General features: G+C 55.3%; 1 protein-coding gene across 9 annotated transcripts in view; it reads left to right on the top strand.

The window, feature by feature from the left end:
• CHD6 (chromodomain helicase DNA binding protein 6) overlaps positions 1 to 16,524 on the top strand; it is a 93,844-nt gene that overhangs the window by 28,651 nt on the left and 48,669 nt on the right. For 6 of the 9 annotated variants that reach the window (XM_064465092.1, XM_064465088.1, XM_064465091.1 and 3 more), the window contains exon 2: positions 4,344 to 4,399. The exons of 1 other annotated variant lie outside the window; for it this stretch is intronic. In XM_064465092.1, the coding sequence (XP_064321162.1) occupies positions 4,367 to 4,399 (33 nt within the window). In that variant the 5' untranslated portion in view covers positions 4,344 to 4,366. Of the gene's footprint in view, positions 1 to 2,709; positions 3,233 to 4,343; positions 4,400 to 16,524 lie in introns of those variants that run through there. 2 more of the 9 variants (XM_064465086.1, XM_064465093.1) reach the window with 2 other exon arrangements.

Here is a 16,524-nt window from a genome sequence, read left to right as displayed (position 1 = left end):
CCTTGTCCCCTCTCATCACAGTGCTCATTCACAGCGTGCCAGAGGGATGGCCAAGAGATCCTTCTCCATTGCTGTGTGCCAGTGCTGCTGGCCGTGGCTTGGCTAGCCCAGCAGCTGGGCTTCCACCATGCCTATTACAAACCCCTAAAGCCGGGGAGGTCTGCAGCCTGCCACACTCAGGGAACTGCAAACGTCCTTCCCTGACATTGACTTTAACCTGTTAAAAGTTGTTTGTGAGCTATGTATGTGCAGCTGAGTTCTTGTGCGCTCCCTGAGAAAAATGGATATTAGGAATGGGCAGCCTACCCTGCCCCAGCCTGGTCCAAAGGCACCCTGGGAAGAAGAATGGCAGGCTGCAGTCAGAGGGGCTGCTTTGGCAGCAGGATCCCAGCTCTCCCTTCTGCTGGAGAACCCAGGAACACCCCTGCTCTGTGCAACCCCTCCCGTGGGTGCTGGACCTGTGGCATACACCAGCTGCCTGCTTGCTGTCCCAGTGAAGAGCCTGTGTCTGGCTTCCTGTTGCTAGAGATGAGGCTGGTGAAGCAAGGCATGGCCGGTGTAAAGCTCATTCCCTGTGTGGCTTGCTCATAGCACTGGCTGCCCTTCGCTGCCTGCAGGTATTGTCCTGCTGGCCCAGCATCACGTGCTCTGAATCCTACCCTAGCCCAAGTATTCGGTGCCAGTGAAGCAACAGGCTGGGTGGTGCCAAAGCAGCAGCTGGTGGGAGCAGAGGCCAGGGCTGTGGGACTGAGCCACCAAGGCTGATGGCAGCAGGGTCCAGCAGCCCTTGCCTGGGCTCTGGAGAAGCAGCAGGGTTGGGCCGCTTGCTCTCTGTGGTACTAAGCTTCCTGGCATCCTTCGGATCTCTTGTTCAGCTGCTGGTAACTGCCTGTGTTACCACTTTACAGAAGGTGGTGAGCATGCTGGGACCTAGGCCACTACAATGCGTGTGATCCACAATGTATGATGTTTGTTTTATTTAAAAAGAGAAAAAAAAGCCCTGAAAACCCAGAGCTGAGTGATAGGAGCATGCTCTTGTAGGCCACGCGATAAGAGACTTCCAGCCTGGGCTAGCCCAGTGCTTAGGAACTTGTAGCAAGTTATTTATCTTGGCTTTTGCTTGCCAGAAGTGGTGCTGAACTGCTGCCTTGCAGAAAACATCCAAGCCTTTCTCTTTTCCCTGACATCTCTTGGGTCTCAGTGAAACTGCCGGTGGGGCCCTGTCTCTGCTGGGGTGGGAGCAGAGGGCTATAGATGCCCTCGTAATCTCTCTGGAGTGGCTTTGGCCCTGCCCTGGGCTCTGGAGGTGGCCAGAGCCACGCTGGTGAGGTGTAGTGGCTCCTGGAGGGGTGCAGGTGAAACCTGCCAATGTCCTGCTCTCCTGCTGTGGGAGAAGATGGTGTGGCTGGATCCCATCATGGTGCTGTCACCATGGCTGTGTCGGCAGGAGGCTGCTGCAGATGTGCACAGGCACCTTAGTGCCGTAACACCGGGTGCCAGGGCTCAGCCTGCAGGCCTGGAAGTTGTTTCCATTGTGTGAGCTCTGTCCTGGGGCTCTCCTGCAAAAATGCACCCTCAGCATCTGCCAAGTGATAAGTGGAGCACTTAGTTAAGTGTAAGGGAGTGAGTCCTCAGGGTGAATAGGTGACAGGGAGAGCTCCCTCAGCACAGAGGGAACCCCATGGCTTGCCAGGGCTCTGGGGAAGAGGCAGCTTGAAGGAGCTCACAACTTTTTGATGATGGAAAGAAAACAGAGCAGGAAGAGAGTGCTAGTGCCTGCAAGGGCTGGAGGGCCTGGGATTCATCTTCTGGGTTACTCCAGAAGGAAAACTGTGAGTAAAAGGCTGAGAAGCAGAGCCAGGGCTAGAGCATCTCCTGCCCTGGGAGCTGAGAGGGACCGGCTGGGCCCTGGCTGGGGCTGGTGCGTGAAGGCCAGTGCACTTGCATGCTGCTGGTGAGGAGGGGTAAGCTGAGCACCTTGGAGCCTCCGACAGCCCAGAGGCCTCTGTGAAAGCTGAATCCCACCCAGACCTCCAACACTTCTGGCTCCGAGCAAACCCTTGGGATGGGGTTGCTCCCTGCTGGACCCCGGCAGGATTGTTCTGAGCTGCAGTGGACGTGTGGCCCTTCGCGGAGAGCACCACTGCTGCAGCTGCACACATCTTCCAGCCTGGCTTAGCCCCTTGTCCTCTGGGCCCTTCTGGGGCATGTTTGATGGAGTACAGGAGGGGCCGGCAGGCTTAGCCAAGAGAAAAGTTTTGTGTCATCCTGTCCACAGATGCCATCGAACTCCTCCCCACTCAGCTGGTGGCACTGGGTGCCTGGCTTTACTACCACCAAACCTGAGTTATATGTGGGATGTGCTGGCCTGCCCCATGCCATGTAGCTGGGATCAGAGTTAGAAGCCTTTGCCTCTTCTTGGTATAGTGGGCGTGAGCCAAGGACCAGCATCGCTGTGCAGAATCAGTCCTATCTTGTGCTGGCCTGAATGCTGCCCACCTGTAAGACCCATTGGTCTCTCCCCATTGGAAAAAGAGGTGCTGGGTCAGGGGAGAAATGGCTTTGGGTTTTGGTAAGGACTGGGCCTAGCAGGGAGCTCCTGCTGGAGAGGGGAGGCATGTTGGGCGGGTGCTAGGGGGTCGCTGGGCCTTGCCTGCAGACTGGCAGAAGAGCGAGCTGCACCCTTGTGCCAAGCGAGTCTGACAGCTGCAGCAGCAAGGGAGGCTCTGGGGTCGCTGTGGCTCGTGGAGTGTGGTTTGCATGGTCAGGAAGGAAACAAGAGGCAGGTGTTTGTGGGATTTGTGTCTAAAACACTTGTCAAATACCACTGGGCTCTTTGGTGCCTGTTGCTGGCCCTGTGGGAGCAGACAACTACTGAGGGTCGGCTCCCCAAAAAGCATCTACTGCCTGGAGCAGAGGGTTCTGGGCAAACCCTGACAGCTCTGTCAAGTGTACTGTAGCTGGGCTGCTATGGGGGGGCATGGGGCTGTAACCTCACTGTGTCCCCTTGACTGTTGCAGCTGGTGAGTGTGTTCATCCTGAGGAGCTGCAGCAATGCCCCGTCCACAAGGGATCGGTGCCATTTCTGATGCCAACCCCGTGTGTGGTAGGGCTGCTCCTGGCCTTGCTATCGACACGGCACCGGCAGAAGGAAAGCAGTGAGCCCAGCTTTCTCCTGCATCTGGCGGTGTCCAACCTGTGCTCAGTTCCCAGAGGAATCAGGCCTGGGCAGGTGCATGTCTGCTTGCCAGCCGGCCCCGTCCTGAGGGTGCATGGCAGCCTGTGGAGGGTGTGTGGGTGTTGTGTCTGTGTGCTGGCACAGCTGCTCAAGCAGTGCCTGTGGTGAGCTGTGGACATTGGGGAGAGACCAGCTAAAAAGTGCCGCTGGCCAAGCTGGACTACAGCCACCAGGTGTGGGGCGCTGAGCCGTGGTGCAGGGAGCCTGGGAGAACAGTCTTTACCCCAGAGAGCTGTTGGGGAGCTGCATCACCACAGATCCTTCGTCAGTCCCCTCCTCTGGTGGTGAACAGTGTGCAGAGGCAATTCTGCCTCTGTCACTAAGGTGCTGCTAAAAGCTGGACTTGCAAGTGCAGCCCCTGCAGCCAGGCCTGGTGGGGGGGGTGTGTGTGCTTGGGAATCACATCTGCCTGCAGCACCCCCTCCTCCTCTGGGCTGCGAGGTAGGTGCTGCTCACGCAGCATCTTCCAGCTCTGCGGGGGCACAGGCTTGAGGAGGCAGCGGCCCACTGGTCCTGCCCCAATGCTGCTCTGAGGGATTCTGCGGCTCGCTGGGGAGATGGTGTCTACCAGTATGGCTCTTCCTCCTCCTTGCTTGCCCCGTCCTTGCCCCCTAGCAGCTCTTCCTTGGTAGCAGGGCTCACAGCCCACCTCAAGCTCCTGCATCCTCTCTGTGTCTCTTACTGCTGTCATCACCGCTTGGCAGAGGCTGGTTTGTTTACTGCTTCCTTCTGCTGCTGCAGGGTTGGCAGCATCCAACACTTCTCTCAGGGGTGGCTGTGGTGGGTTTGGAGCTCTGGGGAGGTGGAGTGTCTCTCTGCTAGCCCCAAGTGCACTACTTCATGCTGGGACTGCGAGGTTGGTCTTGCCTGGCAGGGTTCAACTAGCACTGAGCTGCAGGGAGATGTGTGGTTGGGCTCCTTGCCGTGGCTCAGTAGAGCAGATGTCCCCAGGCTTGTCCCTGAGAGCGTTTCACTCCGGCAGCTTTGTTGCTCTGAGCAGCACTGGGGTTGCCTCAGCCTCTTGGAGGGGTGATGTGGAATGATGGAGTACCTCAGGTTCACCAGCCTCTTTATTGTGAATTTCTTTTTGTGTTGTGTCTTGCAGAAATAACATTCATCCCAGATTTGATGATAATGAAAATACAGAAAAAAGAAAAGCAGGTTTGTGACCCTCTCTCCTTCTCCCAACTCAGCTGGCAAGGCCTGGGAACCACATCCTGTGTGTGAATTGTTGCAGTTGATGTGTGGTGGGAAGGGGGCCGGGGGCATGCCTTGGATTTCCAGACAGGGCTGCAGCTCAGCACGTCGAAATTTGACCTGAGTTGCAGCCTAGAGCAGATGAGTCTGATGTGGGCAATTGAACAAGGTGGGGTTTATCTTCAGAAATAGAAATGATCTTGATTTAGTCTGTTCCCTGTGGAGGAGCAACCCTTCTTTTTCCTCAGAGTCCCTAGTATTGGTTCTTGTTTGAATCTCATCAGGCATATATTACAGAACCACGTTTGCTGTGATTACTGCTAATAACATGATGCTCCAGGACTAACACCAGTGGGGAGGTTGGGGAAGATCATGTCTGCGGGAGTGTGAGAGCTTGGCCAGGGAATTTTCCCTTGCTCAGAAATAATCCCATCCCGCCAAACTGCCATTTCTGAATTGCCACATTAGATCATAACTACCTGCTGATCCCAGAGGAGATTTATGAGCCAGTGGTCTTTGTATAAACTGTGTGCAGAGGAAGAACCTGACCATTGGCACTCTGATAAGGGGAAGGGACCTGTTACATGTGTGGGGACTCGCTCTACCTGCCAGGGTGAAATATGGCTGGAGGTAGAAAACAAACCGGTCCACCCTGAGCTGGTTTGTGTCTGTGCTGCTTTTAATCGGAAACCCTTAAACTGAACACTGAGCTAAGGGATAAATCTGTTGGAGAGCACGAGCTGGTGCCATTTCTAGACAGCTCTGAAGCAGCATCTTCGTGCTGCTCAGGGCAGCTGCAGATCATGCCGTCATGGCAGGTTAATGGGGAGGAGGAAGGGAGGGAAGGGTTTGGGAAAGGCGAGTATGCAGCTATCGAGCTTACAGCAAGCCAAACACTGCGGATATAGGAAAGTGTGTCCGGAGCACCGATACAGTAGGAAGTAGTGAGTTTATTCTAAAGTGAGTGAGTTTGTTTAAGCGAATGTCCTAAAGACGATGTGAAGAAGCAGAGCCAGCCTCAGCATGAGGAGGAGGGGAGCGTGGCAGGTCTTGCATACCAGTGCTGCAGAATCACTCCTGCCAGGGCAGGGGGAAGGCCTGGGAGAGAGCAGGGTGCTTTGGGGCATGGGTGAGTGATTTTTGTCCTCTGGTAGCAAAGCCTGGGTAAGAAATTCCCACCACTCCATGGGACTAATATAGCAGGTTTGGCTGCTCTGGAAGTGGGATTTCTGAAATGATGTGGGTTTTGAGTGCAGCAAAACTGTCCTCCCCAGCATTTGGAGGCTTTAGAGGGCTTGGCTGCCAATGTGTTTTGCGTAAGTGCCTCTGTAGATAAACTCTGGGAGGGAGATAAAGGCGTGCCACTGTGAACAAGAAGGGGTAGGGGTTGAGCTGCTCATCTCCTGAGCTCTCTGAACCAGCAGCAGTGTAGGTCGATCCTTGCAGTATGTCATGGGGTGGGCTGCAGTGTTCCTGGGGTCACCAGCTCTGCAGGGGCTGTGCTGGGGTGTTCCCAGAAGGATCTGGGCAGCAGTCAGAAATGCTGCTGTGAGTTCAGTGTTTGGAAGAAAGCCTAGCCAAGCAGGGCACCTGGGGGTACTCTTTGATTCCTGATTGATGTGGTGAAAGGGGTGGCTGCTCCCTTAGGTGGGTGGCTCCCTGCCGTGCTCTGCAGAGCCTGCTGAGTGGCGTTGGAGGCAAAACGAGCAAGAGGTGCCATTCCATGTACCCCTGGACAACTGAGCCCAGGAGCTCCCACACCTTGTAAACAGACTCCTTGAGGCACCAAGGAGGGCTGTTGCCTTCAGAAGTCCATTGAGCAGTCTCTATAGAGAAGATGAGGTGCATGTGTGGTTCCCAGGGCTTTCAAGGGCCACGCATTTCTGTACATGTCTCCCTGCCAGCCTCTCACTTGCAGAAACTCCATCTTGGTCATCATGTAGGTGTAGGTTCAGGCCTATGGGTACAAAGGCTGGCACCCTTCATATTGGTGAAGGATGGCAGGAGACCTGTCCACTTCCTTTGGGAATGGGTTATGAGTGTGCTCTCTCCTTTCCCAAGTCCATGGCTGCCCTGAGCAAGTGCCTTGTCCTGCCCACATCCACTGCCTGTGCTGGAGAGCCAGGGTCTTGCAGCAGGCTGTCCTGGGAGGAGCTCCTCTCTGTGCCCCCTTGGTGGCCCCGCAGCAGTGCCACCCTCCCTGCATGGATTGGGATGGCTTAGTGTGCAGGGCACTGCCAACTGGTGCACCAGACGAGGGGCTGTTGTTAGCACAGGCAGAGTCTGTGTTTGCATGACTCTTCTTCCTTAGAAATGCATGCAAATCTGGTGGATTTGTCACCAAGCTGTGACTAACTCGTGAAACCTGTCATATCCCTCGTGACTTACGAGGCTTCATGCCAGGGCATCTTGTCTGCTGGTGGAGGTGGGATGGGGTGCCTAGCTACCCCAAGAGCAATGACAAGTGATGGATTTTCTTTGAGGGCTTCAGCAGCACCATTGTTCTCTTGTCTGCCTCTCCCATCTGTGTCCCGTTCCTCCCTGGGCACTGAAGGGTCTTCTACTCCTGCTTATTTTTGCCAGGCTCTGACTTGTTGAATAACCTGAGAAATATTGAACATATAACTGCATTTATTAAAAATAAATGCGGTTATCCCACAGTGCCTGTAAATCTCCTTATTCTACTGCCATGGAAATGCTCCGATGCCACACAGACATTGCCTCTTGGAGAGGAGGGGATGGGAAGCCCTGGGACTCCTTAGCTCCTGCCTTCTCCTGGAGGGCTCTTCTGACTTCTCAGCCTGGGCTTCAAGGTGGTGGGAATGGCCTGATCCCCAGCGGTCCATGGCCAGCAACGTGGGGAGGCCGCGGGGAACAGGCTGGGGTTGCAGGCACCATGTGGCTGCAGTGCAACGCTTGCAGCAGGTGCACGTCGGGGCATGCAGGCCCACGGGAGTATTTGTGGGAGCTCTGCTTGCCTTTGCTTCAAGCACTCACTGCACAAAGTCAAGGTTTTTGCTGATTTTTACAGGCCTGTTTAAGTGAAATGTGAGCTTTGATGTCTCATTTACTGCAAACGCTGCTGAGGGCTGTTACTGGAGCTCCCTGGGGCTGGAGCAGAGTCCTGGCAGCCCTGGGGAGCCAGTGCAGAGGAAAGGGGACTCCCCAGCCTTAGGGCACTTGTGGCTCTGTCCCAGGCTGTGCCTGTGGGCTCCTGGCCCATCTTGGACTTTTTTTGACATGATGAGACTGTCAGGTGCGATGACCCTCGGCACTGGGTGCATGGAGGAGTTTTGCTCTGCTGAGCAGCGTGTGGGGACCCGTTCTGGTAAGGATGAAGGGCAGGGGGAGTGGTGAGCTGCCAGGGTGCCCTGCTCCTCCACCCACAGCCTAGAGTGCTGGTCCTGGACCTCCCCTGTGGTCCTGAGGGCTCCTCACCCTGCTGCTGCTTGTGGCAGCACACTGCTGTACAGACCCTCCTCTTTCCATGCTCTTTCCCTGCCTTCCTTCCTACCCTGCCAGAGAGGACTAAGCAGGGAGGACAGCCTGGCCAGCCCAGGGCAGCAGCATTGCCCTCTGCCCCCGCCATGCCCCGCGCCAGGGCAGTGGGGACATGCATGGTGGTTGCCAGGGCTGGCTTGGTCACGGGACAGAGCTTCCTGGCTGTAGTTGTTGAGGGCTGTGTCTTGGTGGAGTGTCTCGGGAACAGAGCCAGGCCCCACCTCCGTCACACACATCCCATGGTGACTGCAGAGCCTGCTCGGAGACATAATGGAGGGTGGCACTTGTGTATTTTTAGCTTCTGCTGCATTGCATTGAGAGCTGGAAACGAGGGGTGTGGACACCCGGTGACTAGAATACAACAGCCCGTGCTGTGCACACCACTGGTGGGGATTGCAGCTGCCAGAGAGGGTGGATCAACAGTCTGCTAAAATGCTGTGTATGGAAGAAGCTGCCTTTTCCACTCCTGTCACGGGGCTCTGCAACTGGCTGTGCATATAGACTGGGCCGGGGCTGCCAGTGTGACCATCCCAGGGATGCAGAGCTGTGTGATGGTTTCCATCTCGGGCCGCTGGCATGGTGGCAGACTGGCTGGTGGGTTCAGTCAGTGCTGTGGGGGAAGCCAAGCAGCTGGGGTGCTGGGTGGCTCCCGGACATCGGCCTCTGTCTAAAGAGCATGGAAGCCTTTGATGACCCCTGCAGTCAGGGTCCCTGTGGACACTCCACATAGGACAGATCTCTGTGGGGTTTGAGCTGTGCCCTAGGCCAAAATGCAGGGCTTCTGCGGAGGCGTCCTGCTTCTCCTGGGGGCCTGCAGGAAGGCCTGGCTCAGCCTGCAGCAAAAGGGGGTTGAATGATGCTGGCACTTGCGTGCAAGGTGGCATGTAGCATGGCTACTGCTGCTAGCTCTGGTCATGCCGCCCAGCCAAGAGCGTGTTGTGTGGATGTCGTCTGAGCCTGGTAGCCAGGGGAGCTGGCTTTGCTCTTGGCAATGACCATGAGAAGGACTCAGCTCTGGCCTCCTCGCAGGATGGAGCTGCCATTCAGACCCTGAGGCTGTGGCAGAGCTTTGCCGTGCCGGGAACACTGTGCTTTTGTGGGGGAAAACCTGCAGGGCTCAGGGCAGGGCGCTGAGGTGCAGGATGGGCAGTGGGGTGGATGTCAGGCTGTTGTTCCTTTTGCCTTCCCACCCCCAAACTCGTGTGGTGCTGCAGGGTTTGGGTACAGATCAGGAGTGATGCTGGCTGGTGAGGAGGCTCTGACACCCAGTGGTGCCAATGCAACATCTGCTTCATCCCCATCACACATCCCAGCAGTGCTGGCCTGTGACTTCTGCTACTTAGGTCCAGGGGAGCCTCTCTCTGCTCCCACTTTTCCGGCTATCACATGGCAAGTGTGTAAGCTGTTTAATGGGTGCCATTTTTATGGGGCAGAAAATTATGCTGGGCTGTCTAGCCATGGGGTGGGATCCCAGAGAAGTTGATGTGGTCTCACAGGCCATGGAGGGAGCTGGGCTCTGGGTGTGTGATGGTTCCCTCCTGGCTAGGAACAAGGTGCAGGGTCTTCTGCCCCATCCAGCCAAGCCTGACCCCTTCTGCTGTACCTCTCCCAGGTGCTTGGGCCCAATTTTCTCTTGTCTTTACCCAAAGTTGCCTGCTGTTCTCCATTCTCACTTGCTCCTTAGGATTCTCATCCCATGATGTCCTAGTGCATCCTGGCCCACTGTTCTACCTGCCCTTTCCCCATCCCTAGTTCCCTCCCTCTTCCCCTCCTCACTTTCTCTTTGCAGTTGGTGTTCCCCCTCGTTCCTCTTCTCCACTGTTCACTTTGCAGGTACCTGGCACAGAAGGGGCAGTGGCGAGGGTTTCAGACCCAGTTCATACTGCAGGCAGTTCCACTGGCCCTGGGCTGGTGCGTGCTGTGGGCAGTCATGGGGAAAATGCTGCTGAACTGCACTGTTCCTAAGCTCCCAGCACACCTGCCAAGGCGGGGCTTTAAACTGTTCCTTCAGGTTCCTGTGAACCCAGCTCCGCTCTTTGCTGGAGGGCTTGGAAAGGGTCGGGGGTGCTGCTGACCCTCACGGGCCAGAGCGGCTGGGTGCATCTCGCAGGCTCAGCAGTTTGGTAGAAGGGAGGGAGCCCTTCAAGGACCAGGGGCAGGAGCTGCTTTGCCTCTCCTGGCGTTTTCCTCATAAGGTTTTCCTATAAGTCCTGAATAAAAACTGGGAAGTCGAGTCAAATTGGGACTGTAAATGAAATGAAACTATTTTAACTTAGGGAAACAGAACATTAAGGCCCACCCTAACCTTGGTGTTGCCCTCTAGTGGGGTCGTGCAATTATCAGTGCTTTCTGTTAGCCTTCATGGCTCTCTGGGGAGGTTTTAAAATATTTCTTTTCCCCATACCTTCTCTTCAACAGTAGTTAGATGCATGGGACAAAGTTTCATGCTCCAGCTGCTGCCAAGGGACTTGCTTTTCTGTATGAAATGTAATTTATAGAAGATTCCTCTAGGAATAAAAAAATATACAAATGTTACATAAAAGTATTCTGAAAATGTAAAATTGTTACAGTCATCACCAAAACAGTGCCAGCTGGGAGACAGTGCAAAGGCACAGCTCTAAGGATAAAAAGCATACTGGGTGTGGGGAGGCTGCTTGGGTATGGTACCAGGGGTTCAGAGATGGGCATCACCTACCGAAACCTGGAATTCATCTTTACTTCTCCCCCCGCCCCAAATACCCCAGAAACAACAAACCTGCGTGGTTAGGCGGGCATGTAAGAAGACACATAGAAGAGGCTGTTCAATGTAAAATGATGGTTTTCTTTAGTTAAAAAAAGTTGTGGGAAGAAAAAGGACACGTATTCTGGAAATTTAAAAGTAAACATGTAACAATGCAGGACTAAAAGGATTTTTAGGAACCACTTGCTAAAGACACGGAGTCTAATAATAAATATTTTCCAAATATCTGAGGACTAAAAAGCCTTTAAAAGGAGTCACAGGGTACATAAGCGATTGAGGTGTCAAGTGAGTGCTCATGGAAACAGGGCGTTGGCAGATCAGCTCCCAACCCAGAGCCATCCCCAATGCCAGACTCATCAGAGAGTTGCCCTTAAAGGGTTTGATAAAGACATTTTTGAGCAAAGTAATAGAAGCTACTAAGCTTTGGTGGGTATTTACTCTAGAATTGTAATGGAGCCTGATGAGATGTTGGGAATTGCTAATAAGTAATGTTAGGGGCCATTGTCCACCAGGGACACGTCCATGGAAAGGGAGGTGTAGCAAATATGGAATTAAAGGCCAATAGGTTTACTCGGGTATTGGGTAAATAGTTAGGAACTACAATAAACACTTTTATCTATGAAGATACTACACCGGTGAATAGTCAGCATGGCTTTTGTAAAGCAAAGTTAGCCCTTGCAGTCTGCCAGGGATTTTAAAGATAGCCAGATCATGGGGGTGAGACTGGTCTGGGCTAGTACAGTGCTCATGGGCTTCCAAACAACAGTTGAGAAGGTTTCTCACTGAATGCTTTTAAAGAAGCTAAGCACTGTTCTGATATGAAGTCTTTCTGTGAATTAGTGACTAGTTAAAGAATAGGAAGCAAAGTACAGAAAAAATATCTCTGCTTTCATGGTGCAGAACGGGAGAAGGTGTCAGCTGATCCCTGCGATCATCTGAGATGCTGAAAGAGAGCCTGAAGAGTTGAAGAAAAGTCTTAAGATGTGCCAAATAATGCACATGGGAGAACCAGCCATGTGTGTGTCTTCACTTGGGGCTGTCCCTGCTTCTGGAAGAGACCGTAAAACACTGGCAGAGAGTTTGGCATCTCCTTGCAGGTTGTCCCAGAGGCATGTTCAGCGGTTCGGAAAGGGAGAAGGAACAGAGCAGAAACCCTTCTGCTGCTGTGTGGTACCCCTCTGATGGTGTGTGCTTTCCTACTGCCACCCCAAAGCCGATGGGGTTAGAAGAGGTGCAGAGGATAAGGCAGACAGCCTGAAAGCTGGCCTAGCCCACCTGCGAGGAGGGGGTGACTTTTCACCTGTACCTTAGCTGGGCCAAGAGAGCTCTGCAGAGGAAGGATGTGATGGAGAACAGCAAAACAGTGAATGGGACAGAACAGGTGTCAAGGAAATCCTTTGTACTCTCACACCTTGAGAACTAGAAGCCACTTAGGAGGGCAGCACGATTTCAACAAAATCAGTGGGTTTTTCCCATACCTTACCAGTGTGTAGTACCAAATGCCACCAGGTGCTTTGGTGCCCATGGTTCCAGGTGGATTCACGCAGCTGTTAGCAACCATGGTCTGGATGCAGTCCTGCCACTGGAGCTCCCGAGCCTCGGTCAGCCTGGGCTGCCTGCCCTGCCCGCCCTGCCCCACTCCTGCCCACCTTGGGGTCAGAGCACTGGCCTAGAGCAGCCCTTGGCTAGTCCAGAGCAGCCAAGGGGAGCCCACCTTGCATGGCTGCTGCAGCAAGTGTCCTGGGGCTACCATTTGCCAAGTTTAGGCTCCTGAAGCTGTATGTGTTTCTCCCCTGTAAAGGGAGTCTAAGCATGGTAGTGTGTCACTGCTGGTTGTTGCTGCAGACATGGTGGCCAGTAGCCTGGGCAAAGCCGTGGGCAGCCTGGTGGCTTGTGGAGACATGTGTCTCGGGCCACTCAGTCTGGGGGTTGCTGCTGCAGCAGAGCTCCCTGCGGTGCTGTGTCCCCGCCAGTGTGACACAAGCCCTTCAGCTCCCCACCATTTGGTGGTGGTTCACTGCGGCAGCTGATGCTCGGGCACCGGCTGCAGGGCAGCAGTGTGCTCCTATCTGCTGCAAAAGACTGGCGGGGCTGCTGCAGGCAAACTGCGAGTGTGCTTTGAAGCCATGCAGGAGCACAGATAACACTGGCACTGCTTTCTCAGGCTTTTCCTGTTGACAAGAAGCCAAGATAAACTGAACCTCATCAAGGGGAAGTAGGAAAAGTCCATTCCCTGGCTTGCAGCAGTGCGCCGAGCTCTGACTGCAGGTTTATACTAGGCAGCACAGTCCTATGTGGATGGCAGGAGCTTGCCATGGACTTGTAGGAGCATGACATGGAGCCTTTTCCCCAGAAGACAAACCAAGCAGCCTTGGGTGCAGAAGGGTTTCTAGGGCTGGCAGTGCGTTGCCCGCAGTCTGTGCAGAGGAGCCCAGTTTCCCTGCCCCTCTGTTCTTCTGCTGCCTGCGCAAGCCCTGGCCACGAGCTGCTCAGTCCCACAGGCCGGTGTTTGATGGCTCTTTCATGTCAGGGCCTGCACCAGAAGCTTCTGGCTGCTCCAGCTGGAGGCAAGCACTGCTAACTAGTACAAACACTGCTTCCTGGACACAACAGGCTGTGACGTCTGATGCCCACAGGGCACCCCATGGCAAAGTGCTGGCACTGCTGGATCGGGGGGGCCTGCAGCGCTGCCTGGGAGGTGTGCTGGGGTGGACATGTCTGTGCTCCCACCATGATGGGGGTACCTAGAGGCTGGAGGGGCTCTTGGCAGCCAAGAGGTGATGCAGGAGGAGTAGAAGGATTGCTTGCATTTTCACAAACCTTCTGACAGCTCCTGGTTGTTTCTATAAAGCATTCAACTTTCTGTTGCAGCAGGGCTCGTGGCAGGCTGGGATGTCTTCATCAGCAATCACTGAACTGCCCTTTCTGATTTGCCTAAGCAGCACAACGCGAGCATGAGGCAGACCCCACGAAGGTCACGGTTTGAGGCCTGCTCTCCTGACAGCTTTATCAGACTGTCTTATGGGGTGGGGCCTGAGGCACTGCCGGGCAATGGATGTGCCAGTGGCGAGCGGGACCTGCCTGGGCCCTGTTGCCTGTGTTGGAGCTGTAGGTGCAGACAGCAGATGGGGTAGGGGGTAGCTTTGGACCACCTGGCTGGTTTGCAGAGGTGGAAATCACGAGCCAGTTTTGACAGTCCCTAGTCTGTGCTGGTTTGCTGGGAATCGCTAATGCATGGAATGAGAGGGACCCATGTTCCCATGCCCAGCCATTGTGGCTCAGCCCACCCAGGCATAGGCTGTCAGCGAAGGAGCTTCTCCAGGTGCTCAGCACTGCTCCCAGCCCAGTCCTGGTCCAGTGCTGTGCGTGAGCTGGGGAACCCCTCTCCGGCAGGGCAGGTGACATTGCCTGCTCTTGGACAGCACCAGAACTGCAGTATCCAGACGTGTTGCTCGTTGGGTGGTCTGCCTGGAAGCGGGCGGCCCCTTGCAAGACTCAGGGCTACAAGATGTGGCTGGGAAGGAGTAGTTCACCATGCTGCTGTGCAAGGATGCTGAAAATTTGCTTGCTGTCTGGTGTCTGCACTTGGCTGCTGTTCACCCCAGAAGCAAAAGGAGATCCAGGCTCTTGGGGGTCTGTGAGCTTTGTAGCTAATCCAGTAAATCATTCCAGCTGATCCCCAGCTTGCAAGATCTGAGGAATGCAAAGTCTGGGACTGATTCTGTTGCTCAGCCTGTGGGCTCAGAGGCAGCATCTATAGTGGTGATTTTATCCTGGCCCAGAATGGGTTCCCCTTAATTGCTTGGGTGCACTTTGATGGCTTGTCCATGTGACAGGGATGGCTGCTTTCAGCCATCCCAGTCGCTGGAGCAGACTGGCAGCAGGGGCCAGGGCAGAATGCTTGAGGTGGCCATGTGCGGGCAGAGATACTGGTGCAGCCTGCCCAGCTAATGCCAGACATGCCAGCAGCCCCACTCGTGGGTGGCTGCAGGGGCACTGGGGGTCTTTTCCCCTTTGCAACCTGTTGCGTTTAATGCTTCCATCTAATCCAAATCAGAAATCCAAGTGTAGAGTGTCCTGTGCCTAGACTACCCCAAAAGGGCTCCAGTTCTCAGCCTGCAGTTTCTAAATATTTACATTCTCTCTCGCAGCTCTGGGGTACCTGAAGAGCCGGATGGTGCTGGGAGTCTGCAGGGCCAGGGCATTGCTGCTGGAGGCACTGACACCTTGGCACCGGGGAACTGGCTTCACAGCTTGTGAAGGAACCAGCGCCCATGGCCTGGGGCAGCCGTGGGCAGAGGGTACCAGGGTGAGCACTGCCACCATCCCTGCAGGCGCGCCACTGCCCAGCACCTCCCGAGCCACTCAGCCGCTGCCTCACAACTTCCCTCTGGGGAGGTGCCACCTCCAGGCTGGCAGGACAGGCCGGGCAGGGGCTTGCCTCATGGGACAGCCACCAAACACCTGTCTGCAGGACCAGCTTTCAAGCCCTGGTCAGGCTGCTGGGCTTGGTCTGGTGCTGATCTGCCAGCCCCATGGTGGTGAACCAGGCTGGGGATGGCCTCAGGCTCCCTCTGCTCATGGCCGAGCCATGCATTAAACGGAGTTAATCAGGTGGTTGTGAGTGAAAAGTTTGCCATCTCCTGCAAAGGCTGTGGGGTTTGCTCTCCTGCTATGGGGCTGGAGGAGGAGCTCGGACTGCCTGTACTGCCAGTGCAGCAGGCAGACACCTGCCTGGGCACCTGGCAGCTGTGAGCTCTCAGCAGTATCACGAGGGATCGGTGCTGGCCGTGGCACCGGCTACTCTCCACTGGCCTCCTGATCACAGGCAGAGAGAAGAGGGTGCAGTGGGCTGTCTGAGTGTGCAGGCAGGGCCAGGTGCAACCTGTGCTGGGGATGGGAAGTAACTGGCAGAGCAGCTGAAGTGCAGCTGATGTGTTACTTTCCCAGTCCTTGCTGCACACAGCTACACTTCTGCCCGGCCCTTTGTGCATCCCTTACTCACTCCCCCTCTGGCAGCTGCTGCAGCGGATGTTTCTGGTCCCCATTACGAATTATGACCTGCAGCTCCTTTCCTCGGGCCGTCTGTCCCCTGCTAGCCCCACGGCCCGGGCTGCTCTCAAGGGGCTGGGGTCGCTGCTCATGAGCCTGGGCTCCTTGTCACATACTCCTGCAGCTGCTCAAGCAGAGCTGGGCTTTTTCATGCTGTTTTCTGGCTGGGCCTGTTGCAGTGGAGTGCACCAGGGAAGCACCTAAATTCCTTTCAGTGTCCGGTGCTGGAAAGCTCACAGGAAGTAAAGGAAGAGCTGGAGCAGGAAGAGCAGCTCTGCTTTCCTGGGCTGGAGGGAGCCCTAGTGCCCAGCAGCTCCCAGGAAAGGTGCCAGTCCAACGCCCCTCTTCTGCCCCGAGCTGTGCCCCAGATGGACCTGGGGGCCTGCTTCTTGTTGCCAGAGGCTGCAAGGCACCCTCAGTTCCCTCTGCCTGGACAATCCCTGGCTCTGGGCAAGAGGCAGGAGGTGGCCTGGGTGTGTGGGTCGCTCTGGGTCTCAACAGAGTGGGGCGTGGAGTGTGTGATCAAAGGCAGGGCTGTGCTTGGGGCACAGCAGAGGGGCCAGCTGCCTTCTCTGAACCTATGTAGGCTGGTGGGGAACGTAAAGTCCTCTCTAACCTGTCAGCCTCTGTCAAGCCAGGGAGGGGGGTCCTCTTCTTTGAGCTGTGTCTGCGTGTGGTGGCCATCAGCCGTAGTCCCCCGTATATCAAGGGATGTTGCTTGCACTGCACCCGTGTGATTAGAGCCTCACTGGGGCTGCAGTTCCCCCTAGAACACCTGCTATTTCTATATGTGGCA

This window comes from Phalacrocorax carbo, chromosome 14, assembly GCF_963921805.1.
Source record: "Phalacrocorax carbo chromosome 14, bPhaCar2.1, whole genome shotgun sequence".
Lineage (NCBI taxonomy): Eukaryota > Metazoa > Chordata > Aves > Suliformes > Phalacrocoracidae > Phalacrocorax > Phalacrocorax carbo.
Note: the sequence above shows the minus strand (reverse complement) of the source record. Positions and strands in the feature narration are given on the sequence as shown.